The sequence below is a fragment of the Engystomops pustulosus genome, chromosome 1 (genome assembly GCF_040894005.1).
Source record: "Engystomops pustulosus chromosome 1, aEngPut4.maternal, whole genome shotgun sequence".
Classification (NCBI taxonomy): Eukaryota; Metazoa; Chordata; class Amphibia; order Anura; family Leptodactylidae; genus Engystomops; species Engystomops pustulosus.
Genome location: NC_092411.1, coordinates 81,096,862 through 81,117,070, shown reverse-complemented (window position 1 = coordinate 81,117,070; position 20,209 = coordinate 81,096,862). Strand labels below are relative to the sequence as shown.

The following is a 20,209-nucleotide window of genomic DNA, read 5'->3' as shown; positions in this document are numbered from 1 at the left end:
CTTTTCCTTATGTTCTATTAGTGTCTCATTCTGCCCCTGTTATAGTGCCTCCTTTCATTATGCCCACTTGATATTCCATCTTCCCCTTCTTATGGCAGTTTAAGTTAAAAAAAATAAGACAATACAGGACGTCCCCTACTTAAGAACACCCGACTTACAGATGACTGCTAGTTACAAAAGGACCTCTGGATGTTGGTAACTTACTGTTCTTTAGCCCCAGGTCTACAATGATCAACTGTAATAGTTATCAATGGTGTCTGCAATTAAGCTTTATTGTTAATCCTGGTTCTTATGACAACCAACATTTTTTAAATCCAATTGTTCCGGAGACCAAAACAATTTTTTCTGGAGCTATAATTATAAAATATACAGTTCCGACTTAAGGACAAACCTACAGAATCTATCTTGTACGTAACACGGGGACTGCCTGTACTAACCTTTCCTCTGCAGTAAAGCGCCCAGCTTTTCCATGCTGTGCATATTGGCAGAACAGGGAGTGTATTCCTGCAAGAGCAGTCAGCTGCAGCCGCGCACGAGCCGGGAGCACGATTCCTGCATCTGGCTATTGCGCTGCCTAATCGCTGGAGTATTAAGTTTTTTTTTATGTGCTTGGCATACAGGGGGCTGCCTGTATACTACATGGGGCTGGCTGCCTGTATACTACATGGGGCTGGCTGCCTGTATACTACATGGGGGCTGGCTGCCTGTATAATACACCCTCGGGTAATACTCAAGTCAATAGGTTTTCCCAGTATTGGTGGTGAAATTAGGGGTCTCGGCTTATACTCAGGTCGGCTTATACTCGAGTATATACGGTACATATATTACCTTTTGTACAAGTTTTATTAAAGGTTTTAATTAATATTCAATTTACTTTCTGCCTGCATCTGACATTACTTTGTATCTAACTGCTCAGAAATCTATAAGAGAAGGATATGTATAGCAGATTTAACCACAGTGAAAGAATATGCTACAGCTGTATAACAGTGAGAATACATGCAGACAGCTGACGATTTCTCAGATGTGGTTTCTAGAGGCTTTCTGAGGTCACTTCTAGAAACACAGGTCACAGCCTAGAGATACATGTATATACTTCCATAGTATATGTATGAGAGCGAGGGTCTTTTATGTGGGGGGCTCTCTTTGAACGAGCAGATGTTCACGCTGCAGCAGGGAGGTCTTTGTGATGTATCAGCTTGGTATGCTGTGGTAAAGCCAATATAAATACATACAATGTACATCTATTTATGTCTACAGCATATCGTTAGTATGCTGAGAGGTCTGCCAGGCAGAACAATACATGTGCCTCTGCCAATAGTAAACCTTTTCCAATAGAGCCTTGTGTCAGTAAGCTACGCACAATTGCCAGTTATTCTCCAGAAGCCCTCGAAAACCCTACTTTCACATACTTAAATATAACAAATAGCTTTTCTTTGTCTGTGCATCTGTAAACCTCTGCAGGTAGCGGATGTTGCACATCTTTTACCAAACCCAATGGGTAAAACAAATGTATGCGTTCAACTTTTCTACATGTTCGTCACTGATTATATAATATTGCCATCTGCTGGTAAATACTATGAAGAGGGTTGATATATTTTTGGTGCAACTTATTGTTTAATAATAATAACGGTTATTACACTTTTTTGGGGGAAGAGAATGGAAAAAAAATATGATGTTACCATTGTGTAAAGATATGACATGAACATCTGTATATAGCTTTCTTTGGAGGCCATAAAGGTCAACCCTTTTATTCAATGGATGACAATGATGCCACTTGGGAAACAGAGAGCAGAGACAAAAGAAGGTGAAATGGTGGACTTATACTGAACAGAGGTTAAAAAGTGTCACGGGCATCCCCGTGATTCATGTCACGGATCGCGTTCCTATGTATCCTGCATTCCTGCCCTGTGTGCTAGTCTGTTCCTGTGTTCCTGATCCATGTGCCAGCGCCAGTGTTTCCTGACGTGAGTCCTAGTGTGCCTTCCTGTGCTGTTCTCCCGCTGTTACCCTGGATACAGAATGTCTCCTGCATTACTACCTTGGCTGTCACCGTGGGCTAGTCGCATCTGTGGAATGACCTGGTGGTACCCCACCGCAGCAAGACCATACCGCTTTGCGGTGGGCTCTGGTGAAGAGCAGGTGCCACTTAGATTCCGGTCCCAGGTGTTGGCTAGTACCATCTCCCGTGGTGGTCCAGAGGGTCCACAGACTTACAGCCCTGGCAGTGAGATCCGGCCATGGACCCCGCCAAGGAGCCACGTCTGATCCTGGCTTAATTTTCCGGTGTTGTCGTCCGGCAGTCTCAGCAGATTGCTGCCCAAGGAGAACTTCTAGGCCAAGTTGTTTCCGTTGCTTTTGTGGTACAGCTGCAGTAGGCATCAGGCGACACAAATTTCTGCACTGAAGGGGGCGTTCAGTCAGACCGTGGTAAAGGTGCACCAAAAAAAAAAAGGTGCACTCTGTCAGAGCATTGCAGGGGGTGCCACAAATCCTGAATCTGGTGCCCCCTGCACACTACACAGGAAAATAGCACATAGTACAGACTGCACTAGTCTTAGTAAATGTCCCCCATAATGTGTTCAGTTGTTTAGTTATATCCCCTCATAGACAGTTTTCTCTGTCTGTCTGTAACTCAGCTGCTGTGTCAATAAATTAGTTATTTTCCCATTTGGCTCTGCTCAAACCTGCGTTATTTCTGCTCCAATATAGAAACAAAACAAAAAAAAAACAACAGGAACATGTGGTCTGTCCCACACATCCAATGGAGTCCACTCAGTTATCATGGGGACCATTGGGTTTCCTTTCACTGTGTGGTATCTGTATTTTTCGCATTTTCATAGACTTCTATGGAAAGCCCTGAGGCACAAACAAGGACAGGAATAATTACAGCTAGCAGTTTTCTACTGCCTCAACATGTGGCACCGGCCTTAGTGTGCGTTCACATGCTCAGTTTTTCAGATGCAGTTTCCAAAGCCAAAAGCAGGTGTGGATCATAATGGGTGAGAACTTAATAGTGAGAGAAGCTGCTCCTATTCTTTTTTTCACTCCTGGTTTGGATATCGAAAACTGCATCTGAAAAACTGAGGGCAGTCTGTGAATAATGGAGCATTTTCGTTGGGATTTCTGACTATTTCCCATTTGCGCCGCATTTAACAGGGGTTTTTGGCACACACGATCGGATTTTGACGCAATTGCGCCGACTTTCATGCAACACAAATCGGGGGACATTGCGTTTAACAGTGTGTTAACACACGTGTGTGAATGCAATGTTAACGCTTGCGTTTTGTAAACGTAATGTTGAAAACAATGTAATTAAGCAAATCTCTTCTCAGCTGTTGTGATGCTTTTGAAAAAACGTGTTAACACAAACAAAACGCAATGTGTGAACGCAGCCTTCGGTTCCTTGCACATGAATGTATCTGGGCCATTGCTACGACCACATAATTCGTGGCCATATCTCGGCTCCCATAGACGTTTATGGCAACAGGCACGGTACACGTTGTCTCTGCTCTGTCGAGCCAGACAGCTGCGCCACAAAATATAGGACATATGTATTGCAGTTTTTATGGTGCTGTCGCTCAGGTGTCAATGGAGAGAGGGTGAGGAGCTGTCCTCTCTCATGTGCACGACTGGCTCACCCTTCCCATACGTTTGTGTGCACGGAAGCCTGAAGTGGAAACACCTCAGTACTCTTCGTTCAGCTTATCCGATAGGCCGCGGTCACACGTACTGCTAGGCGTCCGTTCATAACGCGACACTAGCGCACAGGGGGATGTCCTCGGCCCGAACGCACATGCGTTTCCAGAGAAACCCATGCGATCGGCTTAACAATTGCATGCGTATCCCTGGAAACGCATGTGCGTTCGGGCCGAGGACCTCCCCCTGTGCGCTAGCATCGCGTTATGACGGACGCCTAGCGGTACGTGTTACCGCGGCCATAATCAGTCAGTCCCATGTAAAAACATTTACTCCCCCCACAATTCCTGTAGCGCTCTCTTACCTACAGTCCTATGTAAAGGTAACCACATAGATTCTCCAGCACTCATAACCTACAGTGCTATACATCTACTTCGCCCCTACTGTGTTGTGTAAGAATACCACAGGTCTCCTTTTAACTCTCTTTTAACCCCTTCCCAAAATACATCATTCTATTTATTCTGCTTCAAATTACAGTCCAATATAAAACACTTCCCATGTAAATTACCTCACTTCTGTTTAATGATTCAACCTGTAAATCAAATCTACAGTCTCCACAAGCATCAATCCTGCCACTGCAGGGTTTTATCATCCAATGCCATGAATGCATAATTCACAACACGCAGTCCCATGTAAAATAGATCACTCCTGTCTTCTCTCCTCCTCCTCCGGCCCCGCCCCCTCCTCCGGTCCGCCCCCTCCTCCGCCCCCGCCCCTCCTCCAGTCCGCCCCCGCCCCTCCTCCAGTCCGCCCCCGCCCCCTCCTCCGGTCCGCCCCTCTCCTCCTACGGTCCCGCCCCCTCTCCTCACACACACATACACGTGCAGTCATCACACGCCCCTCCCGCTGCTTCCTGCTACATGCCCTATACACAGTCATGTAATCCACAACACCACGCCCCCTTTCCCCGGGAGCCACGCCCCTTCCCGTGACATCACTCCTTCCAGGAGTTTCCCAGCGTGTCCGCGCTGTCATTGTCGCAGTCAGTGTGTAACTCCTGGAGGTCATCATGCCCCGCGGTAGTCGTAGTGTCCCGTCCCGCACAGCGCCCAGGTAATAACCGTGCAGTGTATATAGGAGCCGATGGCAAGGTCACTTCATACGCTTGTGCTCTGTCATGTCTGTTTAAAGGAGCACACAGACACTTAGCAGTATTTCCAACAGACTTGCTAATGCTCTGCCACTAGGACATAGAGATTAAAGTAATTTCCTGAAAACTTTTTTTTTTTTTTTTTAATAAAAGTAATTTATAATTCATCTTGTGTCTCCGCAATCAGCCAGATTGTACATGTCAGTGACCAAAAGGGCTAAACTAAAATAACATTGGATTAGAGTAACTAAAGGTAATTATTTCCGTAACAGCTTTAATCCCAAAAATATATTAATTATTGTGATTGTTCATAAAGCCATGTGAGCTAAGCCTAAGGTATTATAGTGCAGTCCCAATCCCTTTAATAAATGTCACATGCTCTAATGATTGCTGGAGCATCGCAATATCGTGATGCAGGCGATAGCGTCGGACTCCGAAAAAAACCCCAACAATCCCCTTTAGTAGCCTCTGCACTGCTGTACAGGTTTTGTCTTAGTATATAGAGATATTAATTTGATCTAATCCTGTGCATGCAGACAATTTATTACAACTGTTTCTCATATATATTGATTTCTCTTTTTTTTGCAGCGCTGCACCTTCCCATTCCCCGGCTCCTGTCCATCCACCACCTTCTGCCGTGTCTGCGGCTCCAGCTCCATCCCAGGGGCCCGGATTAATGGCTCAGATGGCTACTACAGCAGCTGGTGTGGCAGTGGGCTCGGCAGTAGGACATGTCCTTGGTGGGGCACTCACTGGTGCTTTTAGTGGCGGAAGCTCTGAGCCTGCAAAACCAGCTGTACAGGTGGGTATCAACATACCAAAAAGTTATCATATTTACCAGTTATAGAACTTTAATACATTAGTATAGTAATGTCACAGATCTATAGTGTGGCATCTGATGTCAAGCTTTAGGTGGCACAAACCCCATAGACCAGTGGTGGCGAACCTATGGCACGGGCCATCACCCCAGCGCACCAGACAGGACTCCAAGAATATTCCTGCAGTTCCAAGCAACTTAAAAGATGCTGCTTTCAGTCATATTTTGATACTTACTTTGCTACATGGGACTGTAGGAAGAGGGAGAATGAGTAGACAGAGCCGGATTATCTTTGTTGGACCTCCTGCTGGCCCCGTGATTCTCTATGTACAGAGGACACTAGAAAGAAGCTAAAATGATGAAAATTTTCCATCTTTCTACTTTGTTGTTGTCCTCAGGATACCAATATAATTGAAAGTTGTTGAACAAGGAGCAATAACTTACTGTTTTAAATTTTGGTTGGCATCTTGCGATAAATAAGGGGGGTTTTGGGTTGCAGTTTTGGCACTCGGCCGCTAAAAGGTTCGCCATCACTGCCATAGACAATGAGGTCTATTATTTTTGCTCAGCAAAACTTGTTTCCCCCTAAAATGAGGCACCCAAATATTTACCAAAATTGTCATATCATTAGTTATTGAGAGTTTAATGTCAACATCATTATGATTCCTTGTATCTATAATAATTGTTTCTAGTTATTCATACATAATATCAAATATGAATTCACTAACATATAAGGTAGAGAAATTGTACTGGAAATTATAAGCTTCTCATAAGCAATTTACTTTATCTTCTATCCCAGATCCATTAATAAAATATTTAGTTTAAAACATTTCTGTAACTTCAAATGTCTCTTAGCAATGTAACCCCAATATTCCAGGGCAGAAGGTGCCCGTAACGTATTGTACAATATAACAGTTAAATATTAGCCTGGATCATGAGCTTTCTGGAGTTGTAGAGTCACATGAAGGTTTGGTTAGGAGATAGCTGCCAAATCACCTACCAGGCAATTGTCTTTTTAAAGAGATATAGCCTATTTTTTTTTTTATAGCTCTAAGCTATAAACTCTGGTTTACTCACATATAATCTAAACATTATCTGGATTAAATTTACAGTGTGTGCTTCAGAATAGTTTGTGGAAGTAAAAGATACAGACGATAAGACTAAGGCCGGTTTTACATTAGTCCTTGATCACAGACGTAAGATGTGTCGGCCCTGCTGAATATTGGGGAAACAAGATGTCCGTACATCATGTATCAATATTATCAAGGGGCTGTGGTCACATGTGGCGTTCTGAACCCGTTTTTAAGCAGACCGTAAAAAAACGCATCTGTTTTTTACAGGTTTTACCATTATTTACCATTATCTTAATCAAAATGGTCAAAAACGGATGCGTTTTCAAATAACGGATGCGTTTTTCAAAAACGCATGCATTTTTTGACGGACAGCTTAAAAACAGGCCAAAATCTGGTTCAAAACGCCACGTGTGACCGCAGCCATAGTCTTATCGTTCAGAGTTCAGTCCCCTGCAGAGTCATCAGACAGTGATCACGGAATGGTCATGGACTAATGTGAAACCATCTTGATTTGAAGGGATCAGCCGGTGTTTTAGTTGGCAGTATAAAGGGCCTCCTCTAATGACACCAAGAATGAGGGTATTGCATTCCCCTGTTTGAATGGAGCTGTGGATGTACAGTGCTTGGCTATCGCTGCAGTACTTCTACCAGGATGGAGGTGCGGTCACTTATGTGTGCTGTTTCACCTCTGTAGAACTGTTGGTTGTTATCCAAGCACTATGGATGGTTTCTCTTCAGCAGTCCCATAGAAATGAAAGCAGTGGCATTGCATATTACTGATCAGATCCCCTGCTATAAGACAATTATCCTCTGTTTATGTGGAAAACCCCTCTAAGATATAAGTAAACTACTGCCCACACCGTGGATCCAAAGATACCCCCTCCCAATCACACATCTCCCCTTACAAAAATAGGTTTTTTTCAAGAATTAGGTAAAATTGTGCTATGTCTAGAATGTTATTTTATCTGTGTTCTCCTTGAATTCTGCTAACATTTATTTTGTTTCTCTAGGAGCCCCCAAAGCCCCCTGCCGTCTCCCAGCAGCCCCAGTCACAATATGGCCCCTGTCACTATGAAATGAAGCAGTTTTTGGACTGTGCTACCACTCAGAATGACCTTACTCTGTGTGAAGGATTTAGTGAAGCTTTAAAGCAGTGCAAATACAACTATGGTGAGTGGAGGAGGGTTTGTAATGGGTGAGAGATCACCCCATCGGTGCTGTATTCTGCTACAATGTGAAATGAGTGTGAAGTAATGTCATTCTTTCATAAGATTTGCTATTGAACGAGGAATGATCATCTTCAGACAGATTACTTGGTGCAATATTCTGTTTACAGCATTAGGGTTACCAGGCAAGAGGGTTGAATTTTGAGCAGTGGTGTACCTAATAGTGACCCCACTTTCATGTCCCATGAAGAATTGCAGGGATGGAGAAGGCAGATGGTGTTGGCCTTGACAGCCATTCTAATACACCAGAGTTGACAGATTTTGTCATTATCTGGCTATGGCGCTGTTGGGCTTTTTGGCCTTCTCTGTGACAAAAGTCCTATAGCTGTGACTCTGGGTTACAGTGTTAAATGTTTGATACATGATAACTATGGTTTTCTGTCCTTTTGCAGGCGTCTCCTCTCTTTTGTGACCTCTTGTCGGTTTGACCAGCTGGACAACACACATCAATGAGAAGCCGTTTTTTCGGTTATTGTGCGTTCCAGTTATCTGCTTTTAATATATCTTAAAATAGAATAATTAATAAATCTAAATATATTTATATTTAATTGTGCAATTTTGTGTTTTTCTAATGCCCCACATTAAGAAATATGATAAATTCTGTATACTAGAAATTATGTACATTCTAGTATGTCTGAAATAAGTTGAAAAATAAATTGGCAATCCAGTTTTGTTGAATTTGGATTTACCCATTATCTTTCCTAGATTGGTCTTCTGTACACTTGAAGCACATGGTCCATTGTGTCTCCTATACAGGGGAGAGATAAAACGGAACTATACATTTGAGTGTAGTTTAGACCTATAGGAAGGACAGATCAGAATCATAACATGGAAACTTAACTGCTTGCAATGAAGACTTCAAATGTTCTTATTACAGTTTCACCCAATAACAGTAAATTTGAGCACTGCTTATAAGTGTGACTTGTCTTTCATTCTGCGTTGTTGACATTGGTCTACATGACCCCTTGTACAATTTCATGTAATCGGTAGAAAAGCTTTGCTGCCATCTTGTGAAAAGCTAAAGGTACTGCATGCATTTTCATTCCCTGCATATTTGTGACTTGCAAACACTATTAGAAGAACCTTAAAACTGACACCTATTCCCACAACAGCATTAAAAATTCTTTTAGTGGTGATAATGTATTTTATGAAAAAATTTGTAGTCTTTATTCAATGCCCATGTAGCGTGGGAAGATGGCAAATTTTGATGGTCTGAGTTCATTAGCTGATATTGTAGATAATCGGTCAGCTCTTGCATCACATATTAACTAAATGTATGGGCTTGTAGGAGATGTTCCCTGTATCACAAGCAGGCAATTTTTGTAAAATTTTGTGACCTGCACGCAGAGAAATATTTGATTTTTATGTGTATGAAAAGTACCATTTCCATACACCATGGGTCATGGCCACAATGGTTATGGCTCTTGTTTCAGCTCCTTTTTCTCCTACCCAACACTGGTTAAAGTCTATTCGCTTTTCATGAGACATTTGGGCACATGAGTGCTAGGTGTGAGTGCTGTAAAAACTGTAGCAAAACCTGTGATTTATAGTCCCAACTACAACACTTTTAGCAACACATCTCAAAAGGCTTAGCAGTGATAATATACACTGTGATGTCACAGTACTGAGAAAATAAACAATAAACACAGTGACCGTACAAGTATAATAGTGTAGGGATAAAATAAACAGTGGTGTGGTAACACTGTGATGTCACAGTACAGGGATAATGCTCATTGTGATGCCATAGAACAGTAACTAATGTCGGAGTTAATTTGGGCCTCCTCTGTAAATGAGCCCCCTGCTGGCTGATCTGCCTGTTACCCTGGTAGTTATGCCTATGCCCAGGACCCTGGTCATATTCATGACTTGTTTACTAATAAATAAAAAATACCATTTGTTTGCAATACTTTCTTTTTGTAACTGATCATATATTTGTCACATTTTTATAATTGTATTCATATCAATTAAAGGAAATCTGCCATAAAATAACAAATATGATAAACCAGGGACATTCACCCATAGATCCAGGCACCGTGACTGTGGTAATCTTCTTATATTTGTTAGCTAGGGCCTCTTTCCTCCTTAAATCAACTTTTAACATTATGCTATTAAACCAAAATATTGGGAGGGGGAAGTGCTAAGAGGGTGGGGGGTTGAGTATAATATCCTGCACACAGCCTGTGTAGCTACAGCACTGAGGGGCTCAGGTGATAACCCACAGAGCCCTTCCTTCTAAATTATGCTACAGTATCGGAAGAAGGCCATGTATAACAAAGATAAGAGTCACAGTGCCAGAATCTATGTTCATGGTTTATCATGTTTGACTTTGAATGTAGATTTACTTTGAATATAATGGAAAAAGAAAGTTATTAGATGTCTAAAATCTAGATTTGATATTCCATAATTTTATATTTGGATATTTGATAAGACATTACTTATTTCTACAAAATAAGTATCTATAGTGTGTAAACCAAGGCATAACAAATAATAATTTGTTCTTCAATTCTTTTAGGCAAATTATAAAAAATGAAATAACTTGTTTGTGTGTATCAAAAAAGTTTATGCATTGTATCCTCATCTTCCTTCATTGTGAGACATGTGTTTCCAATCAGATCTTCCTTCCACTAGTGGAAGTGTCCTCTCTGAAGGTCACCAATGGATTTGTAAAAAAAAAAATTACCCAGCAGTTCCTTCCCCGCATAAGTGCAGGTATTTCTTTAGTTTCTTCATACAAGTCTGTTCTTTTGCTGAGAAGCTGCTCTTATTTTTGTTGGAGAAGAAAAAGGGGTTTCCTTCTGGCCTCGAACTTTCTTTTGAACAGAATTGCGCCACTTGTCTTTTACATGGGGATTGGAGAGCTTCTGCAAACGTTCTGTGTAACAAAATAATAATTGACAATCTTGGCATTTACTTAAAGGGACTTATAGGGACTTTATTTTTCTGGTGTCATTGTAAAGATGAGAATCTCATATTTCAGAACCCATCACTGCTTATACCACACCTCATTTTATAACTTGCCATTTATCAATTTTAAAAAATGGCCTCCAAACACATATGCAAATGAACCAAAGATGGAAAGGTAAAGACATAGTTGGCAATATTACCCTGTTTCCCCTTAAATAAGACAGTGTCTTATATTAATTTTTGCTCCTAAAAAGGCACTAGGTCTTATTTTCAGGGGATGTGTTATATTTCCATGAAAAATAATTCACATTTATTGTTGAACAAAAATTAAACTTCTCTAACATCCTTATAACTCTCCAAACTTATTTAATGCCGAATTTCTTGTGACTCCATTTCTATTGGAATCATTGGCCCCAATCTCTCATCTTTAGCAATAGCACTCTCCTTAAATGATCCCCTTCTTGTCAGAACTTCAGTCTGGGTAGCTGCTGGTCTCACATTTGCAGCCCAATAGATTTTATCCCACAAATTCTTCCACCATGTCACAACCTCTTACTGCATCTAAATGAGCTACTAATATTAATGTACGATATGGGGGGGAAGCTGCTGCAATGACTGCCGCTAGGTCTTATTTTCAGGGGAGGCCTTATATTTCTAAGCTTGAACAAAATTGTACTAGGTCTTATTTTCGGGGGATGTCCTATTTTAGGGGAAACAGGGTAGCAGTCGCGTAAGATCCAATTCCTGATTATGGGGGAAATTTATTAAGATTTAAGGCTTTTAAATGCCAGTCTTAAAGATGTCACAAATGCCAAAATTACCTGCACAATATAAGGCAAGACTAGCCACTGAACTTGTGAGTTCCAGAATCAAAATATCTAATTGCAAATGCTTAGGAATATAAAACTTAACTTTTAATAGAACAGTAAAACCAAATTCACACTAGTATAAAAATTATCAATCAAGTTATCACAAAAAAAGTGTGCCCCTATTCTCCTCCTTAGTTCACATATGGATGTCCCAATGTAGGTATAGAAAAGGTTAATGCATAGTGTTACCTCTGTATGATTACTATTTTTTTTTTTTTTTTTTTTTTTGTGATAACTTGATTGATAATTTTTACACTAACAGCAGTCTTAAAATAATCCACCACCTGCCTCCAGTCTCTCAGTAGATCTGCCATGTTGGAGCTGTTTTGTCACCTGATCTTCGGTGGGGACAACACTAAATATGGCAGTCCTGGGCATTCACGAGTTTGACATAGAAAATGGAATGCTAGACAGGACATTTGATAACTAATACGCCGGTGACACATTTAATTTGAAAATGTGTCAACAGTTGGATATTGGCTGAAATTTGTGTGGCCAGATCACAGTGACAATTTTGGTGCAGCCACACGTTCAGTTTTTCAGATGCAGTTTTTGAAGCCAACAGCAAGTGTGGATCATAATGAGTGAGGACTTATCATGTAGAAGTGCTGCTCCTCCTCCATTTTCACGCCACTTCTGGTTTGGGCATCAAAATCAGCATCTGAAAAAGTGAATGTGTGGATGCACCCTCAGGCCGTGTGAATGTGGCCTCAGAATTATTATATACCTGCTAATTCCGGATGACGTTTCCATAGATTCTCCAGCAAAGACTCATAGCGGGCTTGCTCAGATCCTTCACTACCTTCAAATTTAAGAAAAAAGTTACTTTCTGTTTTTTGGTTTCTAGTCTGACCTGTTATATAAGCTTCTTTCTTTCCAAAGCTAATATATGATTGTGGTGTACATTACTCTATTCTTTTATTATGGAATAGAATAACAGACACCTAAACCTGATAAATGGAAGCCGTTCTGTTTACGATCTTGTGAAGTATTGTTATATGTTTAATGTTTTCATTTTTCATATACTTGCTAAATGCTGAAAACTAAGATGAGGCCAGACTATGGATGTAGATTGATAACAGATCCCTGTGCGGTGAAGGAATGTGGCTTTGGCAAATTTACGATACTGCCCACTACAAGAAGAAACAGAGCCTTTGTTCCTGCGATGATATTATTATAATTTACTAACCAATGAACTATGGACATTACTTCTTATCTTTGGCTAACCACTCCAGGTTCAGCCCACTGAGGGTTTCTGTAAAATCCTTTGTGACGTGAATAAAGCACACACATCTGCCTAGTCTTGCAGAGACTTGGTCTAATTTCTTATGAGCTCAACTCTGTGACTTTTATCAGTTATTAGAGAACCTGAGGTTGTGTGAACAAGAGGACAAAAGTTGTCAATCTGTTCCCATTGACTGCATGTCATTGACTGCAAAAAAGCGCTGCAGTTATTATTTTTGCTATTTGCTATTTTATTTAGTAACATCCTACTGATTTAGATGATATACTGTACCCTACTTTGCACAAACGTACGCTCCTAAAGAAGATATTTTTTCTTCATATCTGTCAGACTTTGAAACACCTGATGGAATGTATTTTATATTAAAACATAATATGGTTAGGGTTGTCTTCCATTAACCCTTATGACATAGTAACATAGGATTTGTTTAGTTTTTATCACAAAACATAGGCGTTGTATATTTTTACTTACGAATAATTTTGACCAAAATATAGGACTGTCGTTCCTTTAGGTAGTTAGTAGCAATGTCTTGGGATCCTTCAACATCACTGAGATTTATGAGGTTTCCTGACTCATCCAGAAGATCAATGGCAACTAACAAATAAATGTTATGCAATTTAAGATTTAAGATGGATATATTTACTGATAGCTGTCTTATGCCACTACAGATATCAGATATAAATATAAACTTTAAAACATTGTGTATCCTATATTGTTAAAAACTTTCACTATTATCTATTCTTTGAGCATTTTCAGACCAGAAGCAATTAATCCGTGGTACTTTGTTTGTGGCCTGTGTGTAAATGGTGTGTGAGATCCGTTCACTCATCAATGACAAATAACAAGACCTGCTCTGAGTTTTGTGGCTCAGGCAGCCAGCTCACACACAGGGCCCTAGAAACCACAGCTATGTGTTTGAACCCATAGAATTGAATGTGTCCATTTCTGTTGAAAAAACAGAAGACAGTCCAAAACAATGCATATTTCAGGGGGGTTTAAAGGGGTTGTCTGAGAGTTAGAATTAGTACCCAGGCTGGGGTGGGCTTTTTAAAAAGCTCCCCAAGCACAGCTTCTGCCCCCCTGTAAACAAACAGGGACACCGATCAGACGGACCGTGGAGTAAGACATCAGGAGCAACGGGGGAGGCGAGTACACGTTTATTTTTTTCGGACTCTAGGACAACCCCTTTAAGATCTGGTAGGAAGGGCAATATAACGTGTGAGTTCTTTACTTATCGTACTACTTTCTCCTGAATTTGGTTTAATGTATAATAGTTAAATCTCATAGTTAGAGCAATACTCACCCTCAGGTCCACACTGACATCTATCCCTCAAACTTTCTGCTAAATTTATAATTTTGCAATTGGGATTCAATAATATGTGATCATCAACTGAAATAAATTAAAAAAAAAAACAGTTCTGTTATAAAGGTCTCTATTTTGCCAATAAGTCTAAATATACAATAGGATGAAGTGTAGCATAAGGGTGTGTTCATTCAGTAGTGATCAGTATTTTTAGACACTACTTTCATGCCAAAACCAGGAGTGGAACTACAGCGAAAAAAATACATACTGATGTGTTGTGGACCCTTTCCAGGTTTTGAAATAAATACTTATGCATAAAACACTGAAGGACTGCTATTACATGAAAGTAGCCGAAAGCCATAAAACCCATCAGGATTTGTGCCATTATGTTTCCTATACTAGTTGATTCCGCTTTGCTAATACTCCAGAGCATGAAATGTGTGTAGAAAAAGTTCAGATTAATATTAAGTTACTTACCTCCAAATTTCACAGTGATAAACATTTTCCACAGAGTTTTTGTCGGTGCAAATAGTAGATTTCTATCTGTTGATTTGAGATTAGTAAAATCTTCGGTAACGAACGCTGTACTTCTTGTAAGATTCGGGAAGAGTGTGAAAATGACAGAGCTGTTTCTTACTGATCATTGTTCACTGGCTCAGCTCAGCTCAGCATAGAGTCTGGCCTTTTGTCTTGGTATCTAAGAGGCAACAAAAGCTTGTGCCAAGAGGCGTATAATTATCCCCTAGGGGGTTTTACGATGACACAATGGGTGGAAGACATTGTACTTGTCATGAAATCACAACCACCAGGCTTCTATGTACTGGAATGTGTGCGACTCAAGTGACAACACTTGTTCTTCTGCCCTAACAATTTAACACTAGTTATGAAACTCCAAAGAAACAACATGACTTTATTTAGATTTAGATTTGTGAGATAGTTTATAACCCCTTAAGGACGCAGCCATTTTGTAGCTTAAGGCTCAGTCCCATTTTTTGGATACTGACTTGCGTCACTTTATATGGTTATAACTTTTGAACACTGTTACTTATAAAAACAATTCTGAGATTGCTTTTTCCCCATATGTTGTACTTCATTTTAGTGGTAAATTTTGGCTGATAAGTTTTGCGTTTATTTACAAAAATAAGAAAAAATGATGAATCTTTTGAAAAATTTGCCATTTTCGAAATTCAAAATCATTGCGGTTTCAGATAGATTTACCACCTAATGAAATTGCTGAATAACATTTCCCATTTGTCTACTTTACATTTTCATAATTTTTGAAATGTCTGGATAATTTGTTTTGATGTCACACGGCTTACAAAAAGAATATTGATTTTCTGGATTTTCAGAATTGACTATTTTGGGGATAAATACAGTTTTGAATGAAATTTTACATATTTAGCATCAAACCCCCCTAAATAATGAACCCATTTTCAAATCTGCACCCCTCAAACTATCAGAAACAGCTTTTAGGAAGATTGTTAACCCCTTGAGATCTTCATAGTAATTGAATCAAAATGGAGGTGAAGTTTAGAATGGTCAAATTGTGCCGGTTATACGTTCATTTAGCCATAAAATTGAAAACATTTCCAAAAGATAAAAGGAGAAAACACACATTCTACAATTTCTCCTGAGTACAAAGACCCCCCACATGTGGCCGTTACTTGTTTTATGGGTGCACAGGCACAGGAGGGAAGGAGCGCCCCGCAGCTACCAGGATTTTAGTTTCCTCATTGGCCCCTTTTGTAGGCTATACAATTTTAGCTTTTGCGTTATTGGGACCATGTGACAGCATTTTTTTTGCGGGATGAGATACTTTTTCCTGTGTTACCATTTTGGGGTTGGTATCCCCTATTGTTGAAAATTTAGGAACTTTTTTTGAGGGCAGAAGTAGAAAAGCATCAATTCTCTACTGGATTTTTACCTTTTTTTTTTTTGGTGTTCACCGTATAGCCTAATAATCATGTTATCTTTATTCTATGGGTCGATGCGATTACAGGGATACCATACATGAATATTTTTCCTTATGTTTTACTAAATTTGTCAAATAAAACCTTAATGTGGGAAAAATCTATCATTTTTGCATTGCCGTCTTTCAAGGGGCATAACATTGTTAATTTTTTGGCTACGGAGCTGGTTGATGGCTTGTTTTTTGCAGGACGTGTTGTACTTTGCACAGTATCATTCTGGAGTACTTTTTGATCACTTTTTATAGCATTTTTTGTGGGATTGAATAGGTATAAATCCTAATTTTTGGCAGGTTTTTAACAGTTTTTTTAACGGCTTTCATCATGCGGGTTCAATAATTATTTACTTTTATTCTATGGGTAGTTACAGATGCGGTGATACTATATATGTGGGGTGTGTGTTATGATTTTGACTTTTTTGTGTTATATGTCTCTTTATATGTTATGGGGCTTATGAGCATTTTTATTGATTTCTTACTTTATTTTTTATTCCAAATTTTTTTTTTAACTTTTTAACTTTTTTACAGTTTCCACCATGGGACATGGGACAATCATCTGATTGCTTGTTCATGATAATACTCTGCAATACTGATGTATTGCAGGGTATTAGCAGTGTCAGCCTATGCACATGCATAGGCCGACACTGTGCCCCCCGAAAATGGCGCGGGGGGGCGCAATTGTGGGGAAAAGTTAAATGCTGCGGTCGCACTGACCCCGGCATTTAACGGGTTAAACACCCGCGGTTGGCACCCCATGTTTCCCGATATATCGGGGTAGGGGGTTAGAGTGAACCAGTTACCAGAAGGCAGAATATTGGTGACGGGTCCCAATAGGCACTGTAGTGTACATTACATAACAGTTAGAATATTCATCTGTGCACCCCTCCGTTCCTGTAATATCCCCTGATAAAGATTACCTGGGGTGATTCCTCTTTTCAAAGCCCAACGATTTCTTGCTCTTTTACATAACTCTCTGCTTGACCCCCGCTGCTAATCATTCAATTATTTCCCCTCACATATTCTCCCTCTTCTCATCCCTCCCTCCATGATGTCGGTTCACTGCACAGGAGCCTGCGCAGTTTGCTAGTTGAAAAGCGCAGAGAAGTTGCGCATGCACAGTTTACTGCTAGGTGCATCGGAGTGCCGAGCAGGGAACAGTGCAGGCGCCAGGGTTTAAGGCCTAACATGCAAACAGGGGTTGGCCACTTTACCTCATGTTTCTGTAATGTGTGTGTAAGTATAGGGGTAGGATATTAGGTAATTTACTAATATACATCAATTAATAGTTATTCACCGCTTTCTTCATGTGTAAAGTGAAGCTTTCATCAGCCAGACATTTCTGTCCATAAAATGGCTGCAAATTGAGGGTCATGTGATCTCTAGCTATCTATAAGCAATTCCCCTGCTCATGGACAGATTGACCATCTATCTGCAGCCATTTTATGGACAGGAATGTCTGGCTGATGAGGTGAAAGACAGGAGGCTTCACTTTACACATGAAGAAAGCGGTGAATAACTATTAATTGATGTACATTGGTAAATTACCTAATATCCTACCCCTATACTTACACACACATTACCAGAAAGCAGAGCAGAACTTTTTTAGATGTATATTAGTAAATTACCTACTAACTGCCCTCCCACTCTCAGGCCGGTTTAACATTAGTCCGTGAACCGTGATCAAGGACATGAGAAATGCCATTCCACAGACTGATCACTCTTCTAGGGGCAGAATTCTGTGTATAATATTGATAAATGATGCACATTATGCAAATTATGTTCTGGTTTTCCTGAGACAGTACAGTGTCGGCTATGCTACATATCGGGGAAACAAGAACTCTGCATCATATATCAATATTAAAGGGATATTCCCATGAAGACAAGTTTCTTATATGTACTCAGGATAACAAAATAACACATTCTCTAATTCACTGTTATTAACAAAAATGCAGCATTTGAAAGATATAATTCCAACCTGTCTACCGGTCCTGGTGTACACCATTTCAGTTGCCCCTAGACACGACCCTGTAACTTCTGACTTAGGCTCGGGTGGCGGCCATCTTTGATTTCTGTGTGAGATCGTACAGATGAGATTTCTGTCTCTCTCTACTGTCTGCCTGTAGCCACACTCCCTGCACGGAGCTCAGAGACTCTCACTGATTACTTCCTGCCAGGAGATCGTGAGCAGAGAGAGAAACTACAAGGATATAAGTGATCCGGGGGAAGAGAGAGGAAGGCACATATCTGTGAGATGTAGCAGTGCTAAAAGTGTGACTGTGTAAAAGTCTGTCAGCCTCTGTCTGTAAGCCTTTGTGTAATCTCATGCATATCATCATCTCTGATCTGTCTCATCTCTTTCAATGTGTCAGTGTGTTAGTACAATGTCATAAGCCAGATGAAAGTGTATACACCTGTACCCTGAGAATCTAACCACATTGTCACCCCCACAGAACTAGATGGAGTCCCCGCCCACACTCTGGGATTTTGCACTTTAGAAAAGCCGAACATTCCCAAACTGCATGAAACCCTCCACCCAGACTGCCATCCAGACCAGATCTTCCAGACAGTGTCGGAAATGTGGACCCCTGGCTGCCTGGCCTCTGTGCATCCTGCAGCGGAACTCCCCCTCATACTCTACTCAAGTATAACCCGAGGCTCCTAACTTTACTCCCCCGCCCCCCAAAAAAAGAAAACAGGGAAAAGTTATTGACTGGAGGACAACCACTAGGGTAGGAAATGCAGCCGCTTCTCATTAGTGAAATGTCCTTCAGCAGAGCCCCCCCCCCCCTTTCCTGAAATGTCCACAGCAGAGCATGCCTTTACTGAAATGTCCACCGACAGGGAGCCCCTTTACTGAAATGTCCATAGTAGTGTCGCCCTTTACCGAAATATCCACTGCAGAGCCCCCCTTTACTGAAATGTCCAATGGCAGGGTCCCCCTTTAATGAAATGTCCAATCCAGGTGCCCCCCTTTAATGAAATGTCCGCTCCAGATGCTCCCTCCATCATTACTGTGATGTCCACAGCCCGGCTCTCTTCAAATTTTTTTTAAAAAAAGCTATACTCACATTCCGGCTTCTTCTCCCCGACCTAGCGGGTCCGTCTTCTCCTCAGCCCCGTGGCTCCGTCTTCCGGCCCGTGTGCATTGCTACGACGCGGTGGTGTCGCGGCAGCTTGACGTCATAGTCTAAGGGCCCGCGGGGCGCATAAACTATGACGTGTAAGGGCCATAACACGGGGAAAGACAGGACATGTTGTAACCTTTTCCTGCGTACGGAGTCGTACTGTATCACTCCGTGTGGCCATTGCCGTCTATTGGGGACATATGTACAGCCGAAAGCTTGCAAGCTGTCCATACATCCGTGTACATGGGGCCTAACATTCACATTACAAAAAACATACGCTAAAGTGGTCAACCCCTTTAAACAAATAAATATAAATTGGTGTCATTGTACTGCCTCTTACTATAAAGGTGACACGTTATTTCTGTTATATGGTGAGCAGCGAAAAGCGCTATAGTGCTATAAATAAAAGGCTTTTTTTTTTTTGAAAATTTGTTTTTATTGAGTTTTAAAATTAACTACCAAAAATTTATAGTCAACATGCTCTACCAATTTCAATAGCTTGAATATGTTATACATACTGTATGTGGGTGTCCAGCAAACCTCATCTCATACCAGCAATTTACATTTGCAGCTTTAATCATTTTCATGGTATGCTAATATCTTTCCCAAATTGGATTATTGTCAATCTAGTTTAAAAATAAAATTTTTCGCACCATTTTGTTTTAAACCTTTCCAAGGAGGTATCTCATACATCCTAACAAGAGATAAGTCCTCCATTCTAGGAGCCATAACTTTTTTAGGTTCCAGGAATCTGGAGATATTCACGTTTAACCCCTTCCAGCCAAGGCTCATTTTCGTTTTTGCGCTTTCATTTTTCACTCTCCACCTTCAAAATTCTATAATTTTTTATTTTTCCATCTAAAGAGTTGTGTGATTGCTTGTTTTCTTTGTAACAAA

At 40.6% G+C, this 20,209-nt stretch overlaps 2 protein-coding genes across 4 annotated transcripts; one reads left to right on the top strand and one right to left on the bottom strand.

Moving 5' to 3' along the window:
* Positions 1–4,589: 4,589 nt before the first annotated feature.
* CHCHD10 (coiled-coil-helix-coiled-coil-helix domain containing 10) lies at positions 4,590–8,445 on the top strand. The gene is made up of 4 exons (XM_072145075.1): positions 4,590–4,749; positions 5,375–5,588; positions 7,687–7,846; positions 8,295–8,445. Exons 1-4 carry the CDS (start codon positions 4,706–4,708, stop codon positions 8,312–8,314), a joined length of 438 nt encoding a protein of 145 aa, XP_072001176.1. The 5' UTR covers positions 4,590–4,705; the 3' UTR covers positions 8,315–8,445.
* Positions 8,446–8,578: 133 nt separating this feature from the next.
* C1H22orf15 (chromosome 1 C22orf15 homolog) lies at positions 8,579–14,903 on the bottom strand. 3 transcript variants are annotated; one of them, XM_072145045.1, is made up of 5 exons: positions 14,699–14,903; positions 14,222–14,308; positions 13,390–13,512; positions 12,403–12,477; positions 8,579–10,774 (listed from the first exon to the last, which is right to left on the bottom strand). In XM_072145045.1, exons 1-5 carry the CDS (start codon positions 14,721–14,723, stop codon positions 10,629–10,631), a joined length of 456 nt encoding a protein of 151 aa, XP_072001146.1. In that variant the 5' UTR covers positions 14,724–14,903; the 3' UTR covers positions 8,579–10,628. The 3 variants fall into 3 exon arrangements, with proteins under 3 accessions (XP_072001146.1, XP_072001155.1, XP_072001163.1); XM_072145054.1 differs by lacking the exon at positions 12,403–12,477; XM_072145062.1 differs by lacking the exon at positions 14,222–14,308.
* Positions 14,904–20,209: the final 5,306 nt, after the last annotated feature.